The following is a 27438-nucleotide window of genomic DNA, read 5'->3' as shown; positions in this document are numbered from 1 at the left end:
CAGGTCATCAGCCACAGTAAGCATGTCTAGATAAGCGAAGCCAGGTACCTCTGCAAGCTCTAGTCACAACCCTCCACCCTAACAGATAGTCCTCCCTGTAGTTCCTAAGCATCACACTCCAGATGCCCAACAAGCATGTGAAGGATGTATTTATTCTCTCCCAAGTTCACCGAGAACTTTCTGTGCTGAGAACAGCTTCCCAAATAACCTCGGTCTCTCAAGTTCCACCTGCGCCTCCACCACTTCAGTCAACACATTCAAGGGTGTACAGACCAAAACTCTGCTCAAGTCCTAGTTTACTAGAGCTTGCATGTCTCAATGGCTGCGTCTTCAAAGTGCTCTGAAAGAAACCAACTGAAGGGTGCAGACATATTAAACAAGGGACTGGGTTTGCAACATCTTTCCATCAGAGTTTATGCAGCCAGATGGGAGGGCTGTCCTCTGTGGAAGGCTCTGTTCTAGCAGCTCAGAGATAAAAAACAAGATGTAAATTCAACAAGTGAATATTCATAAGATGAAAACTTCACAGGACTATTTTATATTTAGAAGCCTTTGCTTGAGAACATACCTCCCAAACCCAGACATTTAAACTAATGAACCATCCAGACTGACACTAGCTCTGAAACTTCTCATCACAGAAGCTCAGCAAACAATGTCTCTTGGGAGATCTGGTGCTGACAGTAACCTTTCCCTCACAGGCAGCAACTGAGCCAGCTCTAGAGCTACCAGTGAAGCCTAAACCTGACCTGGTTTATCCTGTTTTGCCCTCCCAACTTCAGATTGGGTCAATAAAATGAGATTTCTCACCTGTGACTTCCCCCTTATGTAGAAAAGATGGGCAAAGACCATTCTGACTGACTAGTTTTCTTCTGTACACAGCTCCATCCTCCCAGCATGATGATGACCAGCTCCTAATCACAATGTGAGTTTCCTGGCAGTGCAACTCTTCCCTTAGCTGAAAGAGGGCTCAATATTCACGCTCCCCAGTTAAACCCCTTGTAGCAGCCTGACCTTTGCTCTTAACCTCCAACAAAGCAATGGAAATGTGCTTCAACCTGACCAGAATGAGGAGCAGGACTGCAGCTCAGAAGAGACTAAGTAGTCCAGTGAAGAAAAGATAAGAGATTGTGGAGAGTGGTGAATTTAGGATCCTGAGAAACACATCGTTGGTAATGTATTATTTACTATGCAGTCTCTGTAGACAATAAAGCCAGCCAGGGCTCATTGATATGCTAAAAAATCCCTTTCTAACCTGATACAGTTAAATTATGCAAGACTGTATGGATACTGATTTTAATACGGCATCATTTCATTTTACTAATGCACCCACACCACAATTAAGTGTTTTGACAAATGTATGTCCAGGCAGACTAAATCTTTATACTACACTTAAAGATGGCTCAACCCCACACTTTCATTATACTGGTAATTTTGGGCTGGGTGAACAAGCCAAGTCACAAGGTTATTTCTGGCTCCTGCACTCACTCATGTCATTCATTCTCTTTTATCTCTACTTTCCTGATGCATTTTCTGACTGCTACACCATGCAAAGAAAAGGACTGTTTTGAGAAGACTACACAAGACCTCTGCCACCTCCTTGTACAGATACCATGTCTGCTTGCGTTCTTAAAGGCCAGAGCTTGAGACAGAATAATGAAAACGAGATTCAGCTGCAATATTTGCTCTCTTAGGCGGCACATCTCAAAGAGAAAAAACATATCACAAGTCTCCCTGAAATGATAATAAAAAAGCAAGCAAGAAATCACCATTTCCAATCTCTAATCTCTTAACTGTATGCAAAACTCTCATTGGAGGTAGATGATATAACAGAACACTGCCTACAGATTCAGATCACAGTGCTATTTCCTGGACACTGATGGCACGTAGGCTCAGACAGCCCCTTGTTCAGGCAGCGCTCTGTCTAAATGAATGATGTTTACTCTTTTCATTTGCACAGTGAAGATCTGAAGCAGAGAAAAATGAATGACATGCCCAAGAACCATCTACATCTTTTATCATCCCCATCACTGAAGTATCCAAGTATCTTTTGCTAATAGGTTGACCAGACCATGAGACAGAAATAGTATGTCACACACAAAGTCTGCCTCGGAGCCTGGACACTGGACCCAGATGATCTGGACGGAGGCTCAGCCCTTCCACCTCACCCTGAGGATACCTTTCTCTCAACAGATCTCCTGTGATGTGAAAAAGCATAGCGGGACACTGAATTGAAGGAATTTACTACTAGAGAGCCTCACAATTGGATTGACATTTCCTATCGTTAAGAAAAAGTAGCCACAGCAATGGAAAAAACAGAAGTGTTTCTTTAAGTGACAGGACTGATATTTTTGTCATTTGAAACTCTCTCATAGCTAGGATTTTAAAGTGCTGATATTTTATCATCAAATTGGAATCCTGCTAGTAAGTATCAATAACGTGAGAAACACAGCAGAGAAACAGTGACCCCATTATATGTGAAAGAGCATTGCTATTTTAGCTGAAGACTTACAGGCTTTCACAGACTTGTAATGCGTTGCAGGAGTTCCTCTTTGATTTTTTTTCTTGAGGAACCCCATGCAGATTCCTCTGTGAAGCCCTGTTGCAGGACGGGAGATACTGGATGAGCCCAGGAAAAGCTGCAGAGCCAGTTTCAGCTTCCCCACAGGCTGATAATCCATAACCACATCTACAACTGCTGAAGACTGCAGATGAAATCCTGGCTCCAGCAAATCCTGTGACCAAGTTTTCATGACTTTCAAGGCTTTCCTTGGAAGCTTTGGCTCTATGGAACAGTTGGTCTAGTTGTCAAGTATCTACTACTAGATTAAAAATGTCAAAGCCATATGACAACAAAACTGCACTGTGACAAACAAACCTGATACTTCATATAAGTTCAGGGCACTGGTGTGTTCCAGGAGAGTTTCTGATGAGTTTAGTGCTGTCTGTCCTCTATAACAACCATAAACAGCACAGGATGCTTTCAGGCATTCACAGTTCAACAGAGGTGACATTGTGTGTCTCATTCACATTAAACACATACTGCCTAGAGAAATGGTTTTTAATGTTCATGAAACTGTTGTCTATGCTTTTATCACTAGGAAGTTGTAAGACCACCAATGGAAGAGGACTGAACAATTCAGCTTTGTCCTGAGGCACGGATGCTGATCCATGCCATTCCTCTACAGAACAGCTGCATCCCAGCAAAGTCTTTTTAAAACTCTGCCACATTGCATAGTCAGTCAACTTTAAATTGATTTTTGTTCTTTGTCTTTGATTTCCCCTCTGTCTTTGCTCTGTTGGTGCCTCAGCATTACAGGGACCTATTTCATTATGACTGTCTTGGGCTGTAATTCACTGTCGGTTCTGCTACAACATCACTGAACTCAACTACCAAATAGCCTTATTAGTACAAGCTGACTTCAGAGTCCATCGCTATGCTTGTCTGCATTGCCAACAACATTTGACACATCTTTTCTCGTTGTATGGGACTGAATCAGGACAAAACAAGATGGGAATAATAAACCCAGAGTGTGGTAAGCCTCGGTAGATGGTAGTCTACAGCACAGTGTAACTGAAAAATTTAATGCCTCGCCAGTAATTGTCTATGAAATACTGTGTGCCACTCGGTACTGCTGGTTGGTACCAAAGCAAAACTGCATCTGTGTAACAACTGCTTCCTGAAAAGGATCTCGGAATTCCTTCTGCAGTCACACGAGAAATGGAAATTTCTGCAATGTCAAAAGGATTCAGAGAGATGGAGAAAGCACCAAATGAATAACTCCATGCGAGCCAAAGAGCAGACTCCAGCTCTAGTTAACAGTCACAGGGGAGGACAGGACTGAAGGTGAGCAGGGACAAAAATCAAGTCAGAGCTAGAATATATTGAGGAGGACGTAAAGACCAAATCCTGCCTGTGCTTATGCCCATGAAAGCCTGCAGAAATAAAAGGTCTGCATTAGTCCAAGATGGGCTATTAGATTTGCAAACAGACCAGATGCAGTACATAGAGATACAACCCTCAGACTCACAGCAGGACTGCCAGAAAAAGAGATGCAAGAGATGTGATGAGAAAATACAAATACCAGAATAAGGCAAGCATGTCCAGGCATCATTGCCAAGCTAAGCAGGTATGTTACAGAGTATACCTATACTTCATCTGGCTTCAAATTGCTCCTTTTGCAGGCAATAAAATTACTGCACAAATCCCAGAGAATAAACTGAGTTAACACCCCATTAAATACAACAGACTTGCAATTGAAGGTAAGGACGTGCCCAGATTAAGCTACCCCTCTACAAACTGGCCCATGGGTAATATACATCAGTTCTACTGACTTATGGTCTAAAAAAGGAAAAGAAAAGAAAAACCCTGAGATGTCTGGATGCTTGGGAGTGAATTCCATTAGGAGGAATTTCTACAAGGTAAGAAAGGAGATGTTCTTTGAAGCATGCTTAAACAGCACAATATATTCTTCCATAAACACTCTTTCTACAATTGAACATATCCCAAGGGTAAAAGCCAGGAATTTGTTATTTTGTGTATTTGCTTTTATCAATAACATCATCTTCTCCCCTGCCCCCTCCCCATCCCAGATGAAACAGTCTTTGATTTTATACCTTCACGTTGTTTTATCAGTACCTGGCTTGGAAACGGGTACCAGAGAGAATGGCAGCTGCTGGGTTGATTTGTTGCCCCCATTTCACAGAAGACAAGATAATTTTAAACACTGATTTCCGTGGTTCTGCCTTTCCTGAACGTTTCAATTGCAGCAGTTGTAGGCACCCTCCAAACTCACTGCCTCTCCAGCGACATCCACTGAGAAACAACGCTCTCCATAGGAAAAATCTTTGCTGGCGGATGCACTTGGTCAATTTTAAGCACAAGCAGCTTAGCACAAGGGAAGAGGGCAAGAGAGGGAAAGGCAGGCAGGACAAGTAAGGGCAACAGCATGGAATAGGGAGCTGGATTTAGATTGTCATGTATTTACTGACAACTTCAGATGCTGAAAAGAGGATGGTTCTCTATAGCCTGTGCTCCCAACATCATTTCAGGGTACAGTTTCGTGAAATAATGAGCCAAAATGCACATAAGATACCTCCAGAAAGGACTTCCTGCTTCTCTCCTCTCTCCTCTGATCCTCTGCTTATTTAGCACAAAGCTGGTGCTTGCCAGACCTCCACATGATTCACAGAATACACAAAACTTTCATCAAGAAGAAAAGCTGGGCAGTTTTCTACCACTTCAATGAGTTCATGAAGCTCACAGTTGGGCAGGGGTGCTTTGGCTGGAGTAAGATCATAGTAAAACAGCTACCACCACGCTGTATATGCTCTAGCTCCAGAGAGCTGGCAGTGCTGTTGGGAGTGTGAGGCTGTTGCAGGCTCCCAGAATGAAAACCAGCCCTGCAAAGACACAGTGCTATGTAAATACCAACAGTTGCAAAGCTTCCATTACATGGATTTATGTATTACAGCTCCTGCTAGTTAGGAAGCTAGAGAAGTCAGCTGTGCTGATTTGACGTATCAGCCAACACACAGAAGCAGCTTCAGCCAACTAGAAACCTTTATCACAGCCATTCCTTGCTGTCAGAATGACAAGTTCAAAGACATGCAAACTGAGTTCATGGTTTATTTGCCCTACCAGCATTTCCTTTGTAACACAATACTTGCTGTACCACTTCCGCCCCGACCAGCCCTCAAAGCACAGCAGAAGGAAAATGCATCTGCATGAAACAAAGAAATGAAATAATAATTAAAAAACCCACCACAAAGCCCCACGAAACCACCATCTGCCTGCAACAAAGCCAGGAACGAAGTTTCCACACGCAGCTCTCTGGCTCTGGCTCCCACAACCGGCTTTTCATTCTCATTTTGAGATACCAAGATCTATCATTAGAGGGCACTGCTTCCCCCAGTAGAAAATGGGTTCTTTGCCTTACGTGGACAGAGATTCCAGACGTCCGTAAATGAACCTTTACCACGTTAACTGCGAAGTCCTGAAACTAGAGTGCAACTGGAATTCCATTTTCACATCTCCTACTTTTTCTACTCAAAAGCCCTTCAAAAACATATTGAATTTATAGGTCTGAATCCAAACTTACTGAAGTTAAAGCCTCAACCATTTACATACTGGCAGCAGGTGAACGTTAACCTCAAGATTCTGCAAATTCTACTCCTCTATCCTCTCACTTCTGCTGTCCTTAACCTACAAAGTCCTTCAACTGATTTGGGAAGGAATGAGGGTAGGAGGTAATTCTTACTCACCTTTAGCAGAAAAACTAAGCTGTAAACTGAATTTGACTCGGTGCATTTACACGTGTCAGAGCCACGCATTATTAGTAAGCAGAACAAAGTGACCCTCTCCCCTTCTGCATCTCAAGCTCACAGCATCTGCTCGAAAGCCAGTATACAGCTACAGTTCTAAAGGAGCAGATGCTCTGCTTCTGCACAAGTATTTAAGAGGACAGAAGGCTTCTGAGGACAAAGTCAACACTCTCCATAACCCATAGTTACATACCAGAAAAAAAGCATGTGCACTGTTGCTCCAGAGCATATACAGCATTCATGCTCAAAGTGCCACAGGCCTTTCTAGGAAAGGCATTAGATGAATTTTCCAGAGCTTCTCACTCTCCTGGCCACTGCCATCCTGCTGGCTTGCAGCAGATAAACTTCCTGCATCTCTTGCCCTAGTCCAAACTGTTTACTTCTCTTCCTCCAGTATTAAAGAAACAGAAACAACTTGGGCAGGAATTTGAAGTGTCATAGAGGAAAAAAAAACTTCCTCGGAGAAGAATCAGGATACTATTGCAGTTGTTGACATCCATTTTGAGGGGTGAGGAGTTGAAGCAGTATGTTTATAGGCTGAGACCTTCAGCTTGGTGTCTGCTGCACCTTCAGAAGGTGCAGACCTTCTCTGCAAGTGTCCTGGGCTTAAGCAAAGTGAGGGAACAAAATGAGGGAATTCACTTCTGGCTAATCCTGGAACAGAATTAATAAAACAAACTGCTGCTATGAGATTGAAATTCCATGGCACTACTACTCCAGAATGAAAACTAGACCTCTTCCTGATTCCCAGACAGGCAGGTATTGAGTTCACGTATCGTAGTTCTCAATTCACGGAAGCCAGATGGGTATCTAGCAGCAAAGGAGCTGAACAGGCAAACGTCTTTATACCTAAGTATACAGAATCCAAGTTTACAAACAAAAAGATTGGATGGGCTTGAGTAGAGACATACTTGTAGGGAAAGGCGAGATATGCCTTCCACCCTCCAGAGCATGAGTGACCAGAGCTACAGACCTTTAAACAGTAGAATTCAACAACCTCAGGAGACAAACCATTTCATCAACAGGAGAAGAGAAACCAGAAGATCTTAGAATCCACTTCTTAGAACAACTTGAATCAATAACATACACACCATTATGATTTAATCTGATTTTTCAACCACACTGTACCAGCATAAGCACAGGGACACCTCCATGGCCAGGGTGAATCAGCACCAGAGAACTGTTGCCAGGCCTGAGCAGACAAGCACATAAAGAATGCATTCTAACAAATTGTTTTAATATTGATGCTAACAATACTCAAATACACGATAGTACATCTGGAAGAGGATCCTGCTCACATTCTCCATCGTTCAAATAAAAAATGCAAATGAAATCTGGATAGTTTAACATAAACACTGATGTTCAAAGCTACAAAACTGTCTAAACACCGCGTAGTAGCTACAAATAGACAAAGACACAATAAACCCGTGTTGCATTTCTCCTCACACTGGGGTTAAATGGAAGTCAAAGATGGAAAATGAGCAAACAGTAGATCATTCATCCTATCTCCCACCCAACGCAGCTGAAGTGAAGCTCACACAGGAGCCATAGTTCAGTGGTATCTGCTATCAGCATCACACCTCTCTTCTCTAAGGTCTTTCTCTATGTTAGACTTCAGAGTAGGAAGCCAGATGTTTTCACGTCTTCCAAAACCAAGCTTAGAAATCTCTTACCTGCATTTGCTGGTTACTGTTTTGGTTCAAACATTCAAAAGCTTGCATTGCACAGGTCTCCATTTGCCACTAATACAGACGTCAGCTTCACAAACCTTCAGCCAGGTTTCAACCTATAGACCTACAAATTCCCATTTTTGTATCTTCAGAAACACAAGCCATCAGCGTGTGCACATTAAATGATAAAATACCAAAACCCCCACAGCATAAGAATTACAGGTTTATTAACACAACCCATAAATCAGTTTCTGTTCTTCCTTGCATTATGTAATAGATGTGGATACTTCACCACATACAGAAATGGTACCATACATACAAAATCCAAAGATTGTGCAATGAAGACGGAAAATCATGAATATATTAAAAAAGACAAAGTTTAAAAAGTAAAAAAACCCCAAAACCTTAATATTATGGGAAAGAAACTGTTCACGGTTCACAAGCAAGAAGTTCTATGGTAGAAGTAGAGGACAGGCCCCAGAGTACTCCTGACTTGAAGGATACAATGAACTGAGGCAAAAAGTCAAAAAAAGACCTAATTTCAGATTCCAAATACATTATCAACAGGAACTTGCCTGAGGAAAGAGGAAGTGATCTCTTCCTCTTAAAAGAGCCCTCAACCCCCCCCAACTTCCCTTAAATGATGATTAATCATCAGTCGAATTGACCAGCAGCAGAGTAAACAGGGGGGAACTAACAGGAAAAACCAGCGGAAATATTACACTACACTGCCTTCAATTGAGCATGATGGATCACCATCTGCTCCTGATGCCATGAACAGCACCGCAGCTTCAAAAGGAACTAGAGCTCTGTCTGATAATGAACTTACTGCTGCTTTGCTCTTACTTTTTCCTCCACGTAAACACCTGCTTTGCTATTACCTTCTCCAACTCTGGACTAGCCATGGCAGCTATTCTCCTATGGGGGATTTCCTTACATTCCTTCTGGGTTTTATACTTCCATCATTTTGTAATTGGTGTTTTACAAAATCTCCAAAGCACTCCAAAGTAAATCCAAATATGCAGTCCTAGAGAGCAGACAGGATCTGAACCAAGTCTGTTGCTATACAGAAAGAGCAGGCATTAATATGGCAACCAAAATAATGAGATGGAACATAACGTAACATAAAGACATGGTTGCTTACAGCAGTGTGACCTCAGAAAGAGCACCAGTGCAGGCAGAAGTCATCCAAACTCCTCTCCAGAGGATCTACAGCAAAGCAGAGATTTCACGAGGCTACAGTTTGACTCCATACTCAGCAACCAGAAGGGAAGATGCATGATAAAAACCCAGCTGGGAAAAGCAAAACCAAGTAAGGGGAATGAATATGGTACAGAAGGTTCTTACAGGAAGAGAAAATAAATATGGTGGTGGGAAATGAGGGAGGACAAAGAAAGGCAAAGATGTCTAACATGGGCTGACGGAAGGAGAGTCACTCATGACAGTTTTAAAGCTACTCAAGTTGGGGAACAAAGATGACAGGAAGTGCCCAGATAACAATTAGCTATAACCACTGATCTATGACATTTTCATCACTATAAATAATTAACTGTTTCCTTTAGCTTGTTCAGAGGGAGATGACCTTCGGATGGAGGGGGAAAAGGGCATGCTACTTCCTTTCAAAGATTAACATGGAATTGCCAAAACCTCTCAGACAGAAGAGCAACACTGCTAATAATTCTTTCATGAAAATGCAGTTAGAATTGAATCAGAATGGATTCAGTGTTGAACAATTTTAATGAAGCAAGTGTCAAACAAGCACATCAACTTCTTAAAAACAAAGGAGCTCCAAAGTTTAATTACAAAAACATTGTACAGAAAACTTGGCATCTCAACAATTACAAACACATTAGTCCAGCAAATGGATTCTGGTTTGATATATTGCTCTTACCACTGTTTTAAGTGACAACAGCATTTTATCCCATTCCCCTCCTTGATACCCACTTCATATTTTACCTTTTGTAATCAGCCAACACTGACAAATGTAAACTGAAGTGACACTCAGAAAACACTGGAAAGACAAAAATCCATTTTTATAGGGTTAATCTATGTAAATAAGAGCTTTTTAATGAGACAAAACATCATCTGTCACATCACTGGTGAGCAAGAACTGAAAGTCTTCCCACAGATGCTTTAAAAGACAGGTATCACCTCCCCTCCTTCCTGGTGGGAAAAGGTAAGACATTTGTCAGCTCCCAGCTAATACTATTGCCTTAAATTTCCTATCCCATAACACTTGCATGCTACTCAGCACAATGATCCATTAGCGGTATGCCACAAGCTGATAGCTGCACTGAATTTATGTAAGCAGGGGCAGCCTGCAGCCACCTGTATCTTATTTACAGTATGTGTATGTCACAGCCTGGAATTGCATCCTACTATCATATTACATAGCTATTTCTGGAGTCTTTATGGCATACAACACCAAGTATTAGGTAAGATGCCACAAAGTGAGCTTCAGAATTTTGTAAATCATCTTTTGGCTACACAGTGCATTTTGGCTGCTTCAACAGAAGTCAAATATCACCAACTCTGGAAAACAAGGTACACACAGGAGATGATGAAGGTTGTTGGTGCTTCTTCTGGAGGCATTAACAACCAGTAGGATTTCCCCCCCCCCCTCCCCCCAGATTTGTTATAGAATCCATTAAAAACATTCACATCAACATCTGCTTTCTCATCCATGCTAAGGAAAGGGGAGGTCAATGCAGCAAATTGAGGTTCCTTTTGTGAAGTCTTGAAAATGAGACTGAAGACAAGAGAAAGGAGTTTCCTCCCTGATGGAAGACTTGAATTTACATGGAAAACCTTGCTGCTGGGCTACAGCAATAAACCCATAAGCAAGCAGAGACCGGACATACAAGCTGTTGACCTGGGATGGCTTCAGACAAGCACAAAGTCCATGGGTAGAGAATGGGAAAAGAAGGAATTGCTTTTTAATTTTCAGGTACTTGTGTTACAGATACGTTAAAGTGACTCTGACTGCAACGCACTCTAGTAATGAAAGCAACCTCCAATTCACAACAGGGCATCTTAAAGGTTTCTTGAGGAGGAGCAAGGAGATTGTCATGTGGAAGAGCGAGCATTTCAACCACCACCATAAAGCCCAGGGATGTCCAACAAGTGCTCACTCAAAGTCTGAATTAACAATTTGACAGGAACTAGAGGACAGAGAATGATTTGAGTAAGTTAGTGCAGACAGTGGGTGCCTTTGATAGGAGGTGCAGCACAGCTCAGCAAGATTACAGACTGCAGCATGCAGAGTTCTACTTGATGTCAGTGAAGGCCATTTAGGCCACACTGGAACATAATACACTGAATGCTATAGGCTCCACAGGCTCTACTTTTAAAAGGTGAAAGCACTTACAGGCTGTAATGTAGAATTCTGAGGGCTGCTATGTGGACCTAGCTGCTAATAACCTTCTCCACTCTAATAACTCATGCAAAAATACATGTGCTGCTCCCAGGCATATTGTGTCCCAGCACTGCGATTTCGGGGGAAAAAAAAATCCAGCAATCCCTCTGCCCATTTCTCTTTTTATAGAATACCACTCTCACCATGAGATCATTCTCTCAAAAACAAGGCAGTAACATTAAATTAGGCTGAGCAACACATCAGAGCAAGGGCAAGCTTTGCGGTTTTAGTCTAAAACGGAGGTTCTTATTTTCCCTGCTGAGAACTACTAACATTTCACTTGCTATCTTGATTACCACTGACCTTTGTGGTAGCAAAACGCACCACCAAACGTTTTGAAGAGATAACGGGAGACCTTCACAGAAGAGCAGGATGCTTATGTGCAAGAGAGGTGACTGAAGAGAAGGGAAAGAGAAGTCGATCTCACAGTAGAATCAAGTCACAAAAAGCATCAACCACAGCTAGCAGGGAACAGACATGTTGCAGAAGTTGCAAGCTAACACAAAAAAAAAACAACAGGATTCTGCTTTAGAAAAGCTTATATAAACCTAACAGGCAGGGTAGGACATGGCAGTGGGCACCAAAGACTGCCTGTTATAGCAGAGAACACAAGCGCTGCTGTCCAGTACTGCAAGTAGCAAGTAACAAGAGCAAAAGAAGGAAAGTAAACAGGAGGAAGGTAATCCCATAGGATAAACATGGAAAAAACAAGACACCAGAAGACATTAGGCAATATAACACACCAAAGTTATTACTACAACACACAGGCTGACTTCATTCCACCAACTGTGAGATTCCATCTCTGTAGCCAGCCAGTTCACAAACGTGTATGCACCCTCACACCCAGCAAAAGGAGGAAGAAACTGGAGATTGCACAAAAGTTGCATGCCTTTAAATGCTTCCACAGAGGACAGTTCCAAACGTTTAGTGGGTGGTGTCCGTGGCTTCTTAAGACCTTTTAATGCATTGAGATCTGTGTCTCACTGACAAACCACAAAGGCAGGCACACAGACAAACCTGCAGTTCTGCCTCCCACCCCATGTCTTTCCCTCATGGCTTCTTATTCCACACTGGCCAAAAAAAAAATTTGTAAAGCATCCCATGGGCATGAGACCTGCAGATGAAACAGAAAAATAAGTGTTAGAAGCCCTCAGTCTGCCAGGACTGAACAGGCATCATGACATTAGTTCTTAGATGATTTATCTGAAAACACAACATGAAGCAGCACAGCAAAGAAGCTATGGAGACAGAAGTGTAACTTTCTCTTCTGCCCTATATACTGTTTGCACAAAGAAGTTCTCTTCACCATGCAGTACAGGAAACCAAAAGCATTCACTGGTACAGTCAAGTAGGCAAGAACTGTACTAAGTACATTAGGACAATGTACTATGCCACCAAAAGCCACCCAGTTCTGTGACCTACAGGGGTTTTCAAGAGTATCGTACTACATATTTTCCTATGAAACTGATTTGAAACATGTCTCAACCTCAAACAGGCCATTTAGTTGATAGAGATTATATTTAGGTGAATTAATATTATTCATAAGCATGTTAATAACAGGACAATGAAGACAGTCTGCTGGTACAGTTCACTGGATGCCAACTGAACCTTTCTAGCCAAAGCTTGCCTCTTTTCCAGAGGGATTCTACTTTTCTCTAGGTTTGCATCCACTAAAGCCCAACCTTCTCCCTTCTAAGATGTTATCACAAAATGTAATCACTGCCAAGTGAACATCCCTGTAATTAATAGCCCTATGAATTACTTAACAATTATATCCAGTTACATGCATGTCTTTATATAATGAAACTAGGTGATTATTAATCACATTTTTAATTGCCTCATGCTGTTTTGCTGCTGGAAAGAGGGAAGGTATTGGTGGGAGGGGGAAGAAGGGAACTGAGTCCTAATTTTCAACTATAAAGCAGAAGGAAGAATCCTAAAGCAAGAATTCTTTTATCCAAACAAATCACAGCTGAATCCAGTTTATCCAAGAAAAAAATATTTACATTTTTAGGAACATGGACACTGTCCATCATTTAGGAAATACGAATCTGCCTGACATGGGAACCAAAGTCTAGGTTTTAGTAGCCTTGAGATACAATTTTTCTGGCAAGGTGCTTAAAGGACAAACATCTGCTTGAGGGCCTGGCAAACCCTTCTAATAACTGATTGATGAGAAACTGCTTTCCCTCTCATGTTCTGTAAAACCTTCCCATCCCCCAGTTCTCCTTCTGAGCTCAAGTGCTAATTGAAAACAGTATCCGAAAATGAGGAGGTTGATGAGCTACTGAAAAATCCCAGACCTGGATCGACAAGCTGTTCCCTTCATAAATAGCAGCAGTAAAGGCACTTCTTTATTCTGCTGGGAGCTCAGTCATCTCTTAGAACTATAGCCCGTTCCATCTGGCTACCCTCTGGAAGGACAATGATCTTTTAGCTTAAGCCACACTATAATGGGGAATGTGTAATTAACTGTTCTACAGAGTACCACAAAAGGTCAGACACAGAAAGGATGAAAAGCCCTGTCTTCATACTTGCAGATGGCACAACACAGCTTTATTTGCATTTCTAAGCACTAGTCAAGGCATGTACAAGAGATCTCTATATAATAAATGCCTCAAGAATGCAGGTATGCACATAGTTAAAATAGAAGCAGGCAGACTCCTAATGGCTGTCTAGTGCTGTGCATCACAGGGGAAGTAGGGGAGTAAGTAATGTGGGAACTGCAAAGCAGCACAGTAATGCAGAAAGACTGGTATTTGTTTGTTGCTTTGTTTTTCTACTCAGTCCCTATTAGTTTTCCAAGCTGCTAAACAGAAGTAAAAATTCAGAATCATGAGCTCAGTAATAACCTATGTGTAAAGCCACATGACCATTGGTCTCAGCAAATGCTACATATTGCCTGAACCACACACCAGTGCTTCCTTTCCATCTAAACCTTCATAACCACAAGAGCTTTACTACAGGTGCTACAAAGCAGGCAGTTGTAGGGCATTTTCAGATTATAACAGAGTTGAGTTCACCTGTAAGCTCTTGAGACGAACAGAATTTCTCTGTGACCATGAGATTCTACAATTAATTGCATTGTTCAGATATCCTTACTCAAAGAAGGAATCCTCTTCTAAGTCAGTCACTCTGCTTCTTCTTGTTCACCATTCTGCCAGTATTCTTATTCACCTTACATGAGTACAATGAGTAATGGGACAAACAGGTCTTTATGTCTTTATACAAAAGACCTTGGAGCTAAGGGGAAATTCAGAACCCTTTAATACTGATGGGTATTTCCAACCTCATTTGATTTTCATTAGGTCAACCTGCTGCTGGGGCTTTGAGGAAGCAACCGTTTTGACTGTACAATATGATTATTGACACAAGAATCATCATCAGAGGTACAGAACAGATGCCAAACGAGCAGCGTAAGAGCAAACACTTACCCAGTCACTAGCGTTCAAGTCTGTTCACCACATCCCGGACCGTGGCGATGAGGTTCTCGTTCTCCTGGGGGTTAGCCATAACAATACTGTGCAGCCTGTTCATGTAGGAGTCAATAGTTTCCATCGTGGGTGTTTCCCCGCTACCTATGGTTAACACAGTAACATGAGCCACAGAGTATTCAGATGACTGCAGCAGCTCCATAAAGTTAAGACTATGCTAAGGGCAATTTGTTCCAACATGGAAACTGTTATAGAAAGTGGTTTTTGCCATGGACCACCTCTCGTGACAGATTCTGTAAGACTATGTTTGCCTAACGCCACAAAGCGAGTAGTTCCAAGGACATCAGGACTAATGAAGCATGATTTTCTTTGATTTGGGCCTCACAGTTGATTATAGCAAACTCTTTCAGATGGGCTTTCATAATATCTAAGTGGATTCCCTGGCACCTGACAATATAGATGCAGCCTTCTTTTAGTCCAGGAACTTACAAGTTCCATCTTTTCCACTTAGTAATATTTTCACAAAGCAAGTGAAGGAGAGCAATGACTGAATATGTGCCTCTCTTTATTAGCAAGAGAAGTATGAAGAAAAAATAAAAAAGCCATGTTGAAATAAATCACTGACACTAAACGTTCCCCTTCATGAATGTTCAGATTTCATTACCTAATAGGAATGTTCAGGGGAAGTTCAGGTTGGATACAAGGAAGAAATTCTTTACTGTGAAGGTGCTGAGGCACTGGAATAGACTGCTGAAAGAAGTGGTAAATGCTCCACCTCTGGCAGTGTTCAAGGCCAGGCTGGACAGAGCCTTGGGCGACATGGTTTAGTGGGAGGCATCCTCACCCACGGCAGGGGGTTGGAACTGGATGATCTTAAGGTCCTTTCCAACCCAAACCATTCTATGATTCTAATACAACTAAGGCTCAGGAACAGCCAGGACCATAGAACTACACCAGCAGGCCACACATCGTAAATTCACAGCACTGTATAAACATCACAAGTAAAACTCAACACGTCAGACAGTCCTAAGGGAAACAGAGTCTCACCTGGTAGTGGAACTCCAGCAAAGCTGCTTGTGAGTGCTTGGCGTAAGGTCTCGAGATGCTGCTGCAGGACTGTGTTGCGGCTCCGCTCCTGTATCACATCCACCTCCAGTTTCTCCACGGCAGTACGCATGCTCTCCACATGCTTCTGCAGAGCAGCATTCCTCTCCTCAAACTCCATGTTGGACTTACGCAGCTGCCGCAGCTCAGCTTCTCGTGCTGTGAATAACAACCCATGCCCATGTAGTCAAAAAACTATAGAACCAAGTACCTACGGTTCGTAGGCAATGAAGCTGAGTGTTCTGGAGTGCTGAACTGATAACTACAAATGGTGCAGTTTTGGCTTATAGGTGAAAAAGCATCGTATCATGGAGTGCTGGTAGTGCCTACAGTAGTACTATTTCATTTATAGAGATAGACAAAATAGAAGACATTCAAAGCATCAGAGTAGAAGTGAACAGGGCAATTGATTAGGCAGGGAGACTGCAAGGCTGATTTCAAATACATTCAGTATGACATAGCTTAGCTACATCTTCAGTATTTCTTAATCCTATAGAACAGCAGATCCAGCTTAGACTGGCTGGAATAACAGCAAGTGGAGCTTAAACATCAGAAGTATTCTCAAGAAGGATAGCTTTGGAAGACAAAGCCAGGAAAATTGCTTTTGCAGCCATTGGCATTTTACAGAGGTAAGGTAGTATAAGAAACACTGATCAACTGTATTCAAGTCATTACTTGAGCTGAGATTGGAGAGTGGAAGGACTCCTGAGCTGCACAGAACCTGGCAAAAACCTTGGAAAAGCAAAGAGAAGGCCCTGCAGAAGTTTAACTTACCTTTACTATGATTCAAGAACTCTTCTGTGAAGATTGGAATATCAAAAACAGATCTCTCCTTTGTATCTGCTTCTTTCTACAAAAGAAAGAGTATTACACAGCTAAATAATGATAGTTTTCAGGAGTGCAGGAAATTGCTTTGATCAAGAAAATAAAAAGAGAAGGAAGACCAAAAACTGAGGCAGCTAAAGACCTGGTTGTCTGGAAGACACTTCCAGATCCTAGCAAGGAAGGCCAAAGGATAGGTCTCAGCTTTTTAGGATACAAGTTTGGCTTTTAAGATATAACCAAATAACATTTTCAAGAAATATAACATTCTAAAATATACCCTTTCACCCTAATGACATTATGTATCTGAATCATTCTGTTTTAAACTACCTGAATTCATTTTTGTTTTCCACTGGAAAACATTCCATCATCAACCAACTGACACACGCTGAAATAGTCTAGACAAGAATATCAACAATCAGGAGATAAAGCGAGATGAAACTTTTTGAATAGGAGGCAATCAAAACACTCAATCATAAAGTTTTGATTACCTCCTATTGAAAAGGCCCAGGGTGCTCAGGTTGCACAGCATTTTGTCATCCCCCAAGTCAAAACAGAACCAAAATTACTGTTTTTATCATTTGCCTGAAATAAGATTGGGATGCTCCCAGAGTGTCAATAATAGCATTCTCATCTGGTTATTAAAACTGAGGTTGATCTTTGGAGGTTTCAGAACAAATCAGACTTGAAATTCTTAGAGCCATGGTGAAGTGTGGTAGAGAGGAAGCTGAAATTTTGATGGGGTTTAAGTTCATCCTTCCTTGTGTGGTTACATGCAGACAACATAAGGAACAGATAAAATAAATACACTACTTCATAACAAAAAATATATCCTCGGAGTAAATGATTTTCTTCTTGTGTTCTCATACTACAGCAGCCATTTTCCTGTCTTCAAAGGTTGCAGATACAACCAGGCAGTGCCTAAACTCCTTCACATGTGTGCGTGTCCCTTAAAATCTTGCCAGTGACACGTTGTGTAACCGACTGCATGAAGCTAAACCTACTCTGAATCAAACTGTGTGAGGAAAGAAGCAATAACAGAACAATGGAGAACAATGAATAATGGCTGGGGCACTGCTGATGACAGTAGTTCTAAGGGCACATTGCTATGTGTCATACTTATGAAATCAGGATTTCATGCCCAGAGATGAGCTCATTGAGACAGTGTCTCCATGCTTTTAATAACTATATTTGCCTATTAAAAGTTTCCTCTCACCTTCCCAAGCTTCATCCTTTTGTTATTTTTTATTATGAACAATATTTGAATTATTCATTGCAATTCTTTTTGGAGGTCATCTCTATACACAGTATTTAAAATTAGTTCTACACTGATACACAGAAAGTAATCATGAACACCTAAATGGAGCGAGGGTAGAAGGAAAGGTTTTTTTGACCTTATTTTCTTTTATTCTCAAGAAGTAATTTAATCAGATTGTACCTAATCACAAGCACGATAACAGCCAACGTGGATAACAGAAACCAGCAAGACAAAAGGCTTTAGTCTTGCTTCCAATAACAACTTGAGTATATACTTCTAAAGGCAATCTAAACCTTTTCTGCTTGTTTCTTGCCTGTGCAGGATTATAACACTTGAATCCCTTGCAGAGAAGATGTGAAAGCCTATCAGGTGATAAGCATGTAGAATTTTGTGATATAAAGGTGAAAACTGCTAAGCAAAACCTCAGGCTTTCATAAGAGGATGCCAGCCTAACATGTTGCTAGCTCAACTGTGTAATAACTATCCGATGAAGCTTAAAAGCCCCACAGCATATGGAGGACACCTTTTAAACTGGATTTATGATGTGAGATTTCAGCAATGATACAGCTTGAGTTAGCAGGATGAGAGCTGAGACTCCGAATTTGTAGTCTGCCATCTGTATCACTTAAAGGTTATGTAAACATCACAGTCAACCTGCAACTTCAGTAACTCGGTTTTGTATAATTAAAGGCAAACTTTGCTTCAGTGACTATAGAATCAGAAATCTGGGGGACCGTGTAGTTCTAAAGATTAATCTTACTGCAAGTACTTCCTTTAAGAGTTAATAAAAAGCTTATAAAAAACATGCTACCAAAGCATCTTCCTGGAAGTGAAACTTATTTTCCTTGAAGAAGACAAGACCAGAAGTTGCCTCTCAGCAACACCCAGCCTTCTGATATTGTAACAAACACATTATAAAGCAACTTGATTGCTTTCCCGAGGCAAAACGTCTCACAAAGAAAAAAGGATCTTTCAGAAAGGCCTATTGCTTTCAAGTGAAGAGACTGTGTATAAGCAAGTTTCTTCACTGCTTTTTCTTTGCAGTTTATTGGTAACCACGAACAAAGCTCTGTGGCCCTAAGTAATACAACTGGAGAAAACTTCAGCACTTCAAGGGGAGAGATACCATAGTCAGCCAGGATGCACTGTGATATGTCTCATCAGCTAAAGCATAGGCATCATATCTCCAGACATTACTCTTTTCCAATATTTCCATTTGCAAAGGGGGAGGCAGGAGATTCAAGTCAGAAATCTCCAATGATAAATGTCCATTGATTTATTTAGCATTACAAAACACGTCTATGTTTTAAGGGTACCCTACACTCCCACTTACTCTTCTATCATTTGTACTTGCCCAGGACTTACTAAATTTAGTTTTCATCATACTACTGTGAGCACAAAAGTACTCAGTTGTATCTAACTTTTGATCAAAAGCTGCATAGGAAGAATTCACACTCTAAACCTCTGATGAGGGTTTTCAACTGGCATAAACTGGCTTTTATTGACTTTACTAGGAACTTCTGGCATCTGAAAATCTGCCTACTGGTGCAAGGGTAGAATGCAAAGGTTTACCTCATGATCATGGGCTGGCTGTCTTGCTCCATCTGAAAAATTAAAACCAAACAAGAAGCAGACTGTATTTTAGACAACAAGAACCAAATAATTCAAGCAGTTATACAACCATAATTATACAGCTGTTACAGACAGGACTCTTGTGCACCTTTCCTAATAAGTCACATAAAAACTGTGTCTAATTTTGATGCCTTTAGTGCTCATCCTTCAATACAATCTAGATACAGTTGGATTTACATAAATCTAATACTTTATACACAGCTGATGCAAATGCCACAGAAAGAACACATTCTCTTTTTAACAAGCTTTTAAATCAAAGGCTTTAATCTATATCAGGCTAAATAACTCACTGGGAATCTTCTATTGCCCCAGGTAGGCACCCGGTTTTGTACCATTCAATACCTTGTCTGTGTGATTTGCCTTTTTGTCTGTCCTGCGCTTTCCTGCTGAAGACTTTGTAGGCTTCAGTCTTCTGATACTGCTCCAGCTCCCGCATGTAACGCTCCTTATCTCTATCTGCTTCATCAAGGTATCGCTGAAACAGAAAAGTCCAAGAGTTTCAGGGAGTTTCCCACCTTCAGGAGGAAGGGAAGAAAAACAACTTGTCGGATGAAGTGCTATTTCACCTACGCAAACAGGAAAGGAGTGAAGAAACAATGAGAACGTATGCCACATGCAAAGACACAAGAGTTCTGGATAAAACCACTATATTCTGGTGTCCTGTTTTCTCTATTTAATTCAAATCACTATCCTGCTAAGGTTGTTTTAATTTTTGTTAGAGGTGTAAGTAACCTGCTACCAAGCTACTCAACTGAGAATTACCTACACATTATAGACCAAATACTTAAGAACTGTGGCTGGGATTAAGTGCTACCGAGCAAGAATACCTTAAGAGGTCATACTTTAAGGTTCAGATCTGTAACAGTGGGGTTCCAATACATTGTTTTGATGCCCCACAAACAAAAAGCATTTCTACAACCACACACTTTGCCCACCTGAGAGGTGAACAAAACAGCATGGGTATTGGAAAAGAGTAGCATTAAAGATGCAAGAGTCTAGGAGATACCAAGTTAGGCAACATGCATCCACGTTGAAAGTAATTACTTTTTCTTCTAGCCTGAAGATACTTCATACATCTGCATAACAGAATAAGCCTAACTGGAGAACTAAACACCATTTAAGGAGTGGTCAGAACACTGATCCTGTCAAGAAAAAAGCTGCCTTCCCACTTGTTTCCTTGTTTCCCTGCAATGAGTTAAAAATTCAGTGGCAGTAAGTATTAAATCAGAGTGAACCTCAGTCACCTGGTATGCCTTTTATTTTCATTAAGTCATCCTAACAGCACACATAATTGACCCTGCCAAGGACACTGTTAACGTTCTGGACTGGGTGCAGATTTGGTGAAGCACTGCTTTTGGACACTGTATTCTTCCGTAAGACATTAATTCTTCTTTTCCAGCTTTAGCAATGTGCTGCTGAAAGAGCGCAGTAACAGAGTTAAAAGCACAAGTTTTTACCCCCTTAACTTGTGTTTTGGATGGACTGGTTTTAATCAGGAAGAAAGAGCTCTGCTGCACTACCTGTCAGTAGATGACTTAGGTTTTCTAGTGCACATCTCTACATCTCATTAGATTTTACCCCATACAGGGAAATAGGATGACTATGAGGGTATTTGCTTTATGACTATAGTAATGGACTTTTTCTAGGAGAAACTCATTATTTGGTGAGCCCAGTCAGCTCAACTGACCTGTTCTATGCTCACCAAATATAAAGGGAAGCAGCAAGACTCCAGGACTGGAACAGGAGAAATGTGAGACTGTGCTTTAGCTACCGCTTTGCTGTACCAATCTAATTGGCAGGCAGGCATGGACGGCAAGACAACCATTAGCAGTAACAAAATCCACTCCAGGAGTAGCCAGATCCAGCATTGCCTTGGTCTTCATGCACAGATCAGACAGTGCGGAAAGCCACAGCCGTCCCAATTAGAGGACATCACATTCTGACTGAAAGATGGGGAAAAATAGCCAAACCACCTTTTCCTGGGGTATGCAGAAAGTTGAATACATAACTCTTGCTAACCCATCCACCATACACTTGCCAACTTCCTTTCTAGGGCTAGCATTACTTTAAAATACTGTACAGAAGTTCACTCACATTAGCCACCTCCCTCAGTAATCTGTCCTTTCAAGTCTGCTTGTCTCAGAGTAAGACGCCAGATGTTTATATACACTGAGGAGTTTGGAAAATAAGCAAAACTGAGAAATACTTCACACAGCTCTGAAATCCTGCCAAGTTCTCCTCAGCCACAGTGAATAAATGCCTGCTCCATCCTTCCAATGGCTTTGCCCTTGGAAACTACTAGGTCTCAGCTGTATTTCAATTAGGTACAACAGAGTTACATCCAGATGAATCACATAAACTGTGAGATGTCTCACTAGAGCAACCCCCCTGTTCTGAATACATTCTGGCACTATCTAGAGCACACAGCTCTCCTCCAGTCACACCTGGATGAGGTGCTATAGCCCTATCAGGGCTCACTATTTGAACTCTGGAGAAAACATGCCCCTTATTTTGAAATATATCCCTAAACACAACCTTAATCAAAAGCCTACGTTAACTTCCTCACTAAACAACAATGTTCCCATTTAACAGTAACCATAATCCATGAAGGAAAAGGGAGTTTAATGGTACCCGTTTCTCCTCAGGAGGCAGCTTACTCCATTCATTGCCCAGCATCCTGGTGATCTCTGGGAAAGGGACTTCAGGCCTCTTCGCTCGAAGCTGCTCCCTACGCTCATTCATGAACCGCACATACCCTGTGAGGGGGGATTTGGGGGCATTGGTATCCCTAAGGGGTTTCTTCCTCTTTCTCCCTTTGGCCCAACCTCCTCGTTTAGTTCTCTGCTGCTGCAAAAATGAAAACAGAAGAAAATTCAGATTGAAGAAAAAGAATCTCCAAAAGGAATAAATATTCATGTCTCAAACATTTTCATCAGGAGTAAATTGCTGCAATACATCCTCTCCGTGGATATAACTTTCTCATCTTCCTTTAGAGCAACCCTGACTTTGCTGCTCTAAGCAAAGCCAAAGTCTCACTGTGAAAAGCTCTAAGTTGTTTGCAGTATCTCCTGGTCCACAGGGACAATAAAACAACATTTGCATCAACTTCTTATTGTAAAACCAGCAGGATTAATAACCCATGAAATTATCATCCCAGCTAATGTAACTGCAAACACTGGGTTTGTCAGTTGGTTGGTTGTGGGTTTGGTTGGGGATTTTTTTGTGATTATTCTCCCATTCTCTCCCCCAAAGTCATTTCCCTCTCTCATGTTTGCCAAGATTCTGTGTATCAGTTAACAACCGTTAACTAGCTATTTTGCCCCTTCCACAGCTTTTGCCTTTGTGCATTATGTGCCAAAAGTGTGGGTGAGAAGACAGTAATGCAAGCTTTTCTATTCTAACCCATTTTGTATGCTTTCTTTCTCACTGATCACCTCCAATAGAGAGATCAACAAACTCCAAAGGAGGGAACATCATAAAATTTGCCTGTAGCATACTGTGAGCTCACAGGAATAACATAATTACCACTCATCCTCTTGGCTTCATACTGCTACTACAGCAATCTCTGGACAACGCTATTTTCTTATGCTGTGTACATACAAGTATTTTAGTACTTCTAATCGCTCCCCAGATCAGCATGTTCTTGCCATCATGTTGGTTTTAATTTCCTTTCTGGAATTTTACTCATTCCTTAATTAAACAAGGACCTTGCAGCTGAAGACAAACAACAAGGAGGAATATCAAATGCATCTACTAAAAAAAACCACACCAAAACCACTTTCTTATCAAACTTTATCTCTTTCATGATTTAGTCCAAAAAAAAATAATCAGTGCAGGATTGTATACAAGGTATAGTCTAAAGTAGTAAGCACAATACTTTCAAAGGCATCATTTACTCCCAGAAGAGTACAATGGTCTCACTTGCGATTCACAAGAGATAAAGTAGGTTGTGAGAGTTGAGTATTCAGTCTTCAGAAAAAGCCTGAATGCAGCACAAGTCTGTGGAGCTGCTGGCTAAGCTAGAGACATGTGTGCTGTTCTCTGTACATTGACTGCCAGCTTCTGTGTGGCTGGCTCTGTGCCGTTGTGCAGCACAGGAGAAAACTAGAGAGAATCACAAGATGAAAATGGTAAATGGATGAAAGTTTGTGATCCCATCCAAAACCATCTGAGTAGGTAAGACAAACTGCAATGACAGAACTTCATGGTTTTGCTTCAATGAGAAGTCACTATTATGTCATCTCACCTCCTCCTCAGGCTTCTGCTCAGTGTTTTCAGCAGTATTAGAGGACTCATTTTGCAGCTGCTGAACCTGTGACAAATCCTCCACCAAATCTGGGTTATTCACAGACTGTGAAGTTCCACCAGTGAATGAACTCTCAGAATGAGCTAGTCTGGAAAAGCACATAACAGCAAAAGAAAATACAAAAATTAAGCATCACATTGCTAAATCACTTCCTCCCTAATCTAAAACATGCAAAAAATGTTGCAAATATATTCAGTTCTTACACTAGCAAGAAAAAAAAACACCCTATCTGAGTAGTTTTTGAAGAACTGGCTGTTCCATCCAAGCAACTGCTTTAACTATCATAGCTACTGTGGACTTTAAAAGACAGTTTGATTTTTAAAGTGTTATTTTGTCTCAGAAATCAGAAAGCATGAATCTATGCTTCTTGAAGAATACCATAAGGAATTTAAAATGAATGATTCCACCTTCTACCAACATACACCTCTCTGGATGCATTTAATATTTATTTCCCCACAAATACACTTAGAGGATTGCAGTTGTGTATGATTTTGGACTGAACATCATTCAACATTATCTCATGCTGATACATGTGGGTATTTAAAGCACAAACACAACTGGCTCCCAACAGGCTCCTGAATGGGCGCTATTTGATTCTGCTGCAAGAGCTGTAGCCATCAACCTTACTCCAGGAAAGGGTAAGTTGTCTGGAAGAAAAAAAAAACTCAAAAAGCAAGCATGCTGGAATAGTTCTGAAGATGAGATGAGCACATATAGGCAGAGATGAACACATATTTTGGGGCAACAACCCCAAAGTCATTCTCAATGTTTCATTCATTAAGTAAATTCACATGAGATTTTGGGACTCTCATTCTAATCCCTTCTTAGGCCAGGCTAAAGATTACTTGGCCTCGCCCAGTTGCCTCTATGAAAATTACTAGAACAGAAGCATTTGCTTCTAGTGTACCCGGCTCATTTACTCAGATCTACAGCTGCTTACATGCATGCCAAAGTTTGACTATTCAAAATAATCATTCCTGTTATGTACAGTACAGCTATAGAAAATTGAGATATAGTAACAGAATTGTTGCTTGAATGCCTACAGGAAAATTTGTCTTCAATAGAGAGAACAGTGCTTTTTCATTACTCACTATAATCAGCAATCGTGGCATAATTACTGGTAAAGACACAAGCACTGGAGAGAGCCATGCCTGACTTTCAGGTATCAGATTGAGTTCCTATTACTAGCAAGTAGGAAGGGAGAAAGGGAACAAAATGGATGTACTCCTCTAAGTTAACTACATCTGGTAGTGGCAAACAGAAAACGGAACAATACTGCCTCTCAGAATCACTGTTACAGTTTGAAGAACATTTTGGGAAGCATGGAAGCTTTCTGAACTACACACAGAGGAAAAACTTCAATGTTGTGTAGCCATTTGCAGCAAAAGCTGATGAAACCTCATTCAACACCTTAATACCTCCTAAACACAAACCTAATTTAAACATGCATCTCTCATTTGGCACCAGCAAGTCTAAAGTCCCAGATATGTAAATCTGAATTCAGCCCTCCTTGAAGTAAACATGTCTATATTCATTTTACAAGGCTTTACCCGCCTGCAAAGTCTGAATGTTATTGCTTGGTGCTTTACAGAACAGAAAAGAAACATCAAGAATCAAAACACAGCAAGAATCCCATGAATTCCTAAAAGACAGCTCCTTTTGTCATTGCGAGTTTCGAAGAGGCCGTTGTCCCAGTCTGTAAAAGCAGAGTCAGTCTGACAGAAATGAAAGATCACTTCCTCAGTGAGAGATCAGTGATGAATACTGTATCTTTAATGGAAATAATTTATCTAGCAGGGATCACTGTAGCCAACAGATTTACCCTCCCCTCTCTGCCCCATGATGCTGCCTAAACCTGTCTTAAAGACTGAAATTCTAGGGAAGCAAAATTTAAAAGATAAGATGTTAAAGGAAAGTTTGTGATCCTTTCCATCAGTTCAGCAGAGGCCTGGTTTCTCCTAAACAAAGTGCTGTGCTGTTCTGTCAAGGTCAAGGGAGTGTTGTTGGATTTCTTTTTGTTGGGTTTATTTGTTTGGTTGAGGTTTTTCACTTACTTAGAATGCCCTCCTCCCACTGAAACAGTTTCCCTAGCAAATCTGGAGATAGGATCTCTAAGCTGAAGGTTAAAAAGTAGTAGTTGCTTACCCAGTTACAGTAATTTCACTACCTTCCTTAGACCCATCTTCATCTGTAAAAAGAGGAGGAAGGTTGGAGCCAGCCACCAAGTTCTCCATACCTCTGCTAAAAAAAAAACCAAAAGTTAATTATAAGTTTATTATCTTGCTGTTTCCCTTCAGCAGCACTTGAGTTTAAACATCATGACATATCACTGGCCATAAACCAATTGCCCTGTCAGAGCTGGTTGGCCTCAGCACAGATCCTACAGGCAGCTATGCTTGAGGTTAGAGAAGAAAGACCGTAAGTGATGCTTCAGTTCAGAGTTCCCTTCTTAACTGAGCCAGTCTCACAGTGCTGCTGGAAACCACACTGTAACACTGTGGTTTAGCCCTTGAGAGAGATTTTCATTCATCATACCCAGCACAGGGGTGCATAGGTCCCCTCTTCCAAACCAAGTTCCTGTTCATCCTCTACTGCATACTCTCACCAGGTTTCTGTGTTGACCCCAACAGAAAACTGAAACTAAGCCCCCCCTCAAGTTTCAAATGAAGACAGTATTCGAGAATTCCTTATCCACATTTTCACAATATACCTATGCACATAGTTGAGTGTTACTGCTAAGTAAGAGAACACAGCACGGTTATCTAGACCGCTTTAAGCTTCGACTCCCATACAACAGTTCCAGAAGCAAGCAGTTTAAGGCATAATGCATTTCTCATTCAATACAAACTGGTCCCAAGTGAGAATTAAGTTTCTTTTGTATCTTTGTAGATAAAAATTCCAAAGAATAATTAAATTTATTCATCCCCTTTCTTACTAAAATACAGACCTGTTGTATTATAGGAAAGAAAATCTCTCCCAAAAGCCCTAACAAATTCACTCTGTGATTATGAGTTGCAGTTTCAGCACATTTTAAAAGGCCATACCAGTTAACTTTATGTTCCTTCAGTTTAGAAGCCACCTTTGATGAGCTAGCAGATATTCAACTAGAGTATTGCTATCCCTTTCAGCTACTATACTTGGCCTTTCAGCTTAGAGGCATGTTCTGATGCAAGTTAATGATCCTGTACTGCATTCTCCTGGATGGGTACACTTCCACTAAGCACTGAAATCAAGGCTACCAGAGTCACAAACTCCTGCTCCATGTTTTTAACATTATAAGTGTTTTCCCACACCCCACCCCAGCTCTACAGGTCAAGGTCTTCTACAAACAAAAGTAATGACGCTGTTTTTTGCATCTAATATCACTTGCAGATCCCTGATATGGTGAAAAGCTTGTGCCAACAAACCAGCAGGCCACCCAAACAGGTGAGCACCATACTCCTACTCAAAGGACTCAGGATGTGAGAGACACTTAT

The 27438-nt window shown here is 41.2% G+C and overlaps 2 protein-coding genes and 1 long non-coding RNA gene across 4 annotated transcripts in view; 1 reads left to right on the top strand and 2 right to left on the bottom strand.

The window, feature by feature from the left end:
* The window catches only part of LOC133209207 (uncharacterized), a 119350-nt gene extending 117198 nt beyond the window's left edge, over positions 1-2152 (bottom strand). The window contains exon 1 of one of the 2 annotated variants that reach the window (XR_009724634.1): positions 808-2152. This is a non-coding gene — a long non-coding RNA (uncharacterized LOC133209207). The remainder of the gene's footprint in view (positions 1-807) is intronic. The other variant, XR_009724635.1, reaches the window with a different exon arrangement.
* Positions 1-27438, top strand: part of LINGO1 (leucine rich repeat and Ig domain containing 1) — a 443400-nt gene that overhangs the window by 271114 nt on the left and 144848 nt on the right. The gene's annotated exons all lie outside the window — the stretch shown is intronic.
* HMG20A (high mobility group 20A) lies at positions 9710-26200 on the bottom strand. Its single transcript, XM_061347702.1, has 9 exons — positions 26108-26200; positions 23903-24050; positions 22288-22503; positions 19999-20131; positions 19597-19628; positions 16719-16794; positions 15888-16103; positions 14841-14984; positions 9710-12520 (listed from the first exon to the last, which is right to left on the bottom strand). The coding sequence occupies exons 1-8, from the start codon at positions 26194-26196 to the stop codon at positions 14848-14850; spliced, it is 1047 nt and encodes a 348-aa protein (XP_061203686.1). The 5' UTR covers positions 26197-26200; the 3' UTR covers positions 9710-12520; positions 14841-14847.

Source organism: Neopsephotus bourkii, unplaced genomic scaffold (assembly GCF_033783945.1).
Source record: "Neopsephotus bourkii isolate Nb327-2 ecotype Australia unplaced genomic scaffold, CSIRO-AGI_Nbou_v1 NB_318, whole genome shotgun sequence".
NCBI classification, from domain to species: domain Eukaryota; kingdom Metazoa; phylum Chordata; class Aves; order Psittaciformes; family Psittacidae; genus Neopsephotus; species Neopsephotus bourkii.
This window is presented reverse-complemented; position numbering and strand designations above follow the sequence as displayed.